Below are 5,000 nucleotides of genomic sequence, written 5' to 3'. Positions count from 1 at the left end.
TCTTCTCTCTCTCTCTTCTCTCTCTCTCTTCTCTCTTTCTTTCTCTCTCTCCCTTGTCTCTCTCTCCCCCCTCTTCTCTCTCTCTCTTTCTCTCTCTCCCTCTCTCTCCCTCCCCTTTCTCTTTCTCTCTCTCTCCTCTCTCTCTCTCCTCTCTCTCTCTCTCCCTCTCCTCTCTCTTCTCTCTCTCCTCTCTCTCTCTCTCTCTCCTCTCTCTCTTTCTCTCTCTCTCTCCTCCTTCTCTCTCTCCTTCTCTCTCTCTCCTTCCTCTCTCTCTCCTCTCTCTCCTCTCTCTCCTCTCTCTCTCTCCTCCCCCTCTCCTTTCCCTTTCTCTCCTCTCTCTTTCTCTTCTCTCTCTCTCTCCCCTCTCTCTCTCTCCTCTCTCTCTCCTCTCTCTTCTCTCTCTCTCTCTCTCTCTCTCTCTCTCTCTCTCTCTCCTCTCTCTCTCTCTCTCTCTCTCTCTCTCTCTCTCTGTCTCTCTCTCTCTCCCTCTCTCTCTCCCTCTCTCTCTCTCCCTCTCTCTCTCTCTCTCTTTCTCTCTCTTTTAAACGCATACTCACGGCAGAAATCGGGCGTCCTCCACGCGATGTACACGCCATGGATGTTGCACTCGTGGGCGTAGGCGGCCACGGCGGTGCAGAGGCAGTGGCAGTCGCCGCCCGTGTCGCACCCGCAGGCGTCGAACTGGCACCTGTGGGGAGAGGAGGGGGGGGTGAGGCTCAGGGGGAAGGGGGAGGGGAGAGATTAGTGTAGGGGGGAGAGATGGGGCAATGAGAAGGGGTAAAGAGGGAAGGAAAAGTGGAAAGGGAGGGGGAAACAGAGGGGGGGGGGAGGAGATAAGGGGGGGGGGGGTAGGGGGAAGTAGATGACGTTCATGGAAGAGGGAAGGGGAGAGGATGGGAGTGGAAGAAGAGAAGGCGTTAATAGGGAGGTGTTGGGGAGGGGGAGGAGGTGAAGAAGAATAGGGAGGGAAAGGGGAGGGGAGAGGGGGGGGGAGACAATTGAGGGGGAAGAGGAGGAAGAAGATAAACAGGAAGATGAGGACATACGAGAATAGGGAAGGGTGAGAGATAGAATTAAGGAGAAAGAAAGGGGAAGAGGCGAGGTTGTATGTGAATAGGGAGGGGGGGGGGGCGGAAAGGAATAGGAGATAAAACAAAATTAAAAGGAAGTTGATAGGAAAGATAATAGGATACGAGAATAGGGAGGTGAAGATGAGAGAAGGGGGGGGGGGGGAAGAGATGACTAGACCACAAGAACCAGAGCAAGAACATTAGCGATGATAGATCTTTCAGACTCGTAAGAAGATGGAAAGAGAACAGACAGGTGACATGAGCATCTGTTCAAAGGGCTTTTCAAAATACGTGTTTTACTTCTTTTTTACTTTTATTTTTTTTTTTTACTTTTTCTTTTTCTTTTTCTTTTTTTTACTTGGGTCGAGTGTGCTGTAATCTAGGGACTTTTTTAACGTTATATAATGGTTATAAATGGATATCAAAGTACGGGATATACAGGGTGATAAGTGAGGAATAATGATGAAGCAGATAATAAATGAGTAAATAATGGAATAATTAAAAAGCGAAATAGTAAAATTATAAAAATAAAATCATTAAAAAGGGAAAAAAACGAGATTTTCGAAAAATAGATAAATATAATAAATGATGAGAACAGAGATAAAATAATAAAAGAATCAAGAGTTTACCAGAGCGATCTTGGGGCGTGTGGGCGGCAAGATATATTGCTGTGGTGACGCAATGTGGGCGTGGGCGGGACCGCAAGGTGTAAGAGATGACGTGCGTATCTGTGCTGAAGGAGGGTTGGGGGAGGGGGGAGGGGGGGAGGGGAACACGAGGGTGGGGGGAGGGGGGAGGGGAACACGAGGGTGGGGGGAGGGGCGTGAGGTGAAGTTGTAATATACCGGCGATGATTTTTTGGGTTTTGTATGTGTGTATTTTGTGAGTTATGGTGTCACTCATGACTTATGGTGCCGTTGATGTATGTGTGTAATTTTGTGTGTGTGTTTGTTTGTACGTGTGATTGTGAGTGTGTGTGTTTGTATGTGTGTGTGTGTGTGTGTGTGTGTGTGTGTGTGTGTGTGTGTGTGTTTGTGACCGTGTTTAGTGTTCACGTGCGCGTGTGTGTATGCATGTTTGTTTCTCTGTGTGTGTATGTTTTTGAGTATGTGCGTTTGTGGGTTTCCGTGCGTGTGTGTACACGTGTGCATGTGTAAGTTTCCGTCCGTGTGTGTGCGTGTGTGCATGTATGGGTTTCCGTGTGTGTGTGTGTGTGCACGTGTGCATGTGTGAGTTTCCGTCTGTGTGTGTGCGCGTGTGCATGTTCGCCTCTTGCACGTCCTTACAAGTGGCAGTATCAACCACGCAAAGCTTAACCCAACGCAGACTCTCCCTTGGCACGAGCCAGAGCAAAAACTCACCTCTCAAGATAGGCCTCAACAGGCACCTCCGAGTGGCACGGCGCGAAGGTCTCGGACTTCAGGACAGCGCACTGCTCCGACGCCCAGACCTTCCTGTGGGGGTGGAGGCTGCAGGTATCCTGAAGGAGGCAAGAGGACATGCATAAATGACGAGAAAGTAAAGTTGGTAATAGTTTTTCTTCGGAGGAATAATACTTTATTTGGGATTTGAAAAAAAAAAATGTTCTGGCTGTTGACTTAAGAAATATGTCTAGTAGAAATACAACAAAGAAAGCAATAAGAAATACATTAAAAAAAATATAGTATATCTGCTTCAAGAAGTGTCTATACACCTGCATTACTTCATGTCAAGACACGGCAACATAGAAATAGGACTATAACTATCTTTGAATCTTATGCCTAATGTCACAACGGCAGGCAATGCCATGTCAACAAGGGGTGATTAAAACCTTAACAGAACGCAAGGGCTTCAGGTAAGTTTACATGTCTATTCCAAAGCTTTAAAGACATTATTGAGAAATTATTCATTGCAGATTTGTTTTGTCAGGTAACTAATGATAAAAAAAGAAAGAAAGAAAGAAAGAAAGAAAGAAGAAAAAAAATAATAAAAAAAAATAAAAAACATTTACATCGTCAAACCGTTAAATTCGAATAATATACAGGGAACATGTCAAAACACATTAGTAGATCATTCCCCTCAGCACGCGCCTCGTTCATAGGCGCTCTTAATCACTGGCCTGGCCTTCGTGCGTCCGACTTTCACCCTAAGCCTTATCTCATTCAAATATATGACGAAGAAAGTACCTCATTTTCATACTCTTTCAATGAATAGTGAGTAGGAATCCTGTTATTTTGCTTATCGTTACCCATGTATATATACACACCTATCTTTCTCTATCTCTGTAATTAGCTTTGTTTCGCTCTGTCTCTGTCTCTGCCTCTCTCTCTTTTCGCACTATCTCTCTATCTCTCTCTTTATCCCTATCTCCATCTCTCTCTCACTTTCTCTCAATCTCTCCTCCTCTCTCTCTCTCTCATCTACAATAAACACACACACCTTACGCATACACTGTTTATCCTATGTATAGACTTCCTGTATATAGTCTCTCTTTCTTATATTCCTCCACTTCTTCAAACCTTTCTCAAGAGTGCTCGCTCGCTAACGTCTTGCATAATATAAACAAGACGAGAGGTACTTCTGTCGTTGAAGAAACTATACCTTCATTTCCTGAATTATTCTATATCCTTTTTCAAGGTACAAGGATATGTTCAGTTTCTCTTTTTATAGTTACATCATCTTGGAACACCTTCGAGTGTTGTCTGAGACCTCTTCCTGTTTAGTTTTATATTTTGCTTGCGTATAGGCATCAACTCTTATCTATTCTACTTCATTTCTTCTTGCTTGTCTTCCTCTCTGCGTCTTCTAAGAGGTATTCATTTTTTCTAATTCTACTTCCGTCAGATTTGATTGTTTTATACTTTCTCCATTTCTTTTCTGTGACATTTTTATACCTCTCTCTCCTTCTCTCTTTATTCCTCTATTAATTTCATACTGTGTCCTTCTTTTGTTTCTTTTTTTTCATGCCTCCCCCTTTTTCCTTCTTTCTCACTTTCTTCATCTATTTCTTCCTCTTCTTAAAAAGAGAACCCACCTTGATCAGGACGCTGTCGGGACAATAGTTCTGGAGTCGCCAGGAGTCTCCGAAGATGCGAACCGAGACCTCGCTGGATCCGCCCGAAGGTGTTTTGAAATCGTCTTGCTCGTCGTCGTTATAGTTGCCGCAGAGACCCCGAACCTAAAACAAATCAAAGGGTGCGGGAACATTAGCTTTCGTTTATGTGATTTTGTTGTAGTTTAAATACCAGAATGCATACACTGAAAACCCCCCAAAACCTTAATAAAAAAAAAAAACTTAAAAGAACAGCCCCAAAACGAGAAACCAGCCACGGGCACCAACCTTGCCCTTCCAGGACGGATCGAGGCGGAGGTAGGCTCGAGTACCGCGGTCCCACTGAAGGACGAGGCCCATGTCCGCCACCTCGGCAAACACGAACACTCCAGCTTCGCGGATGATGGTGCGAGTCAAGTTCCTGAAATGGGATGTTTAGGGATTGACGGTTGGCATACCCTGCGTCGGACAGTATAGTCAAGGTTAACGAACCTGGGATCGAGTGTCCAAAGTCGTGATGTGCGTATTAGTCCAAGTATGTGACTTTAAATACACTACTGTTACCCTATTTTGTGTCCGTCACCTTAATTAAGAACATTTTGATAATATTCCGATATATAATTATACTCCCTTACCTTAATTTTTGCATATACATAAAACAACAATCAGAACTGAGGATCGACATCTACTTATTCCCCGGGAAACTCACTTGGTCGGAGCGGGTTTATTGCGGGAGAATTCCACCACTTCTTGAGCGTCGCCCGTACCCACTCTCAGCGTCACCGATTTCGCGCACGTCACGCCGTTTGTACCGCAAGGAACATTCTGGAAGAGGAGAGAGGCGATTAGACGAAGGGGAGAGGGGAGGGGGGGGAGAGGAAAGAGGGATGAAGAAAAGG

General features: G+C 45.0%; 1 protein-coding gene across 1 annotated transcript in view; it reads right to left on the bottom strand.

Moving 5' to 3' along the window:
- LOC122251307 (hemolectin) overlaps window positions 1–5,000 on the bottom strand; it is a 135,029-nt gene that overhangs the window by 42,846 nt on the left and 87,183 nt on the right. The window contains exons 25-29 of the mRNA XM_086536715.1: window positions 4,811–4,926; window positions 4,390–4,522; window positions 4,084–4,227; window positions 2,432–2,550; window positions 554–688 (exon numbers count right to left, since the gene is read on the bottom strand). Coding sequence (XP_086392841.1) covers window positions 554–688; window positions 2,432–2,550; window positions 4,084–4,227; window positions 4,390–4,522; window positions 4,811–4,926 — 647 coding nt within the window. The remainder of the gene's footprint in view (window positions 1–553; window positions 689–2,431; window positions 2,551–4,083; window positions 4,228–4,389; window positions 4,523–4,810; window positions 4,927–5,000) is intronic.

The sequence above is a fragment of the Penaeus japonicus genome, unplaced genomic scaffold (assembly GCF_977035675.1).
Source record: "Penaeus japonicus unplaced genomic scaffold, GWHDUDI00000001_assembly GWHDUDI00000005, whole genome shotgun sequence".
NCBI classification, from domain to species: domain Eukaryota; kingdom Metazoa; phylum Arthropoda; class Malacostraca; order Decapoda; family Penaeidae; genus Penaeus; species Penaeus japonicus.
Note: the sequence above shows the minus strand (reverse complement) of the source record. Positions and strands in the feature narration are given on the sequence as shown.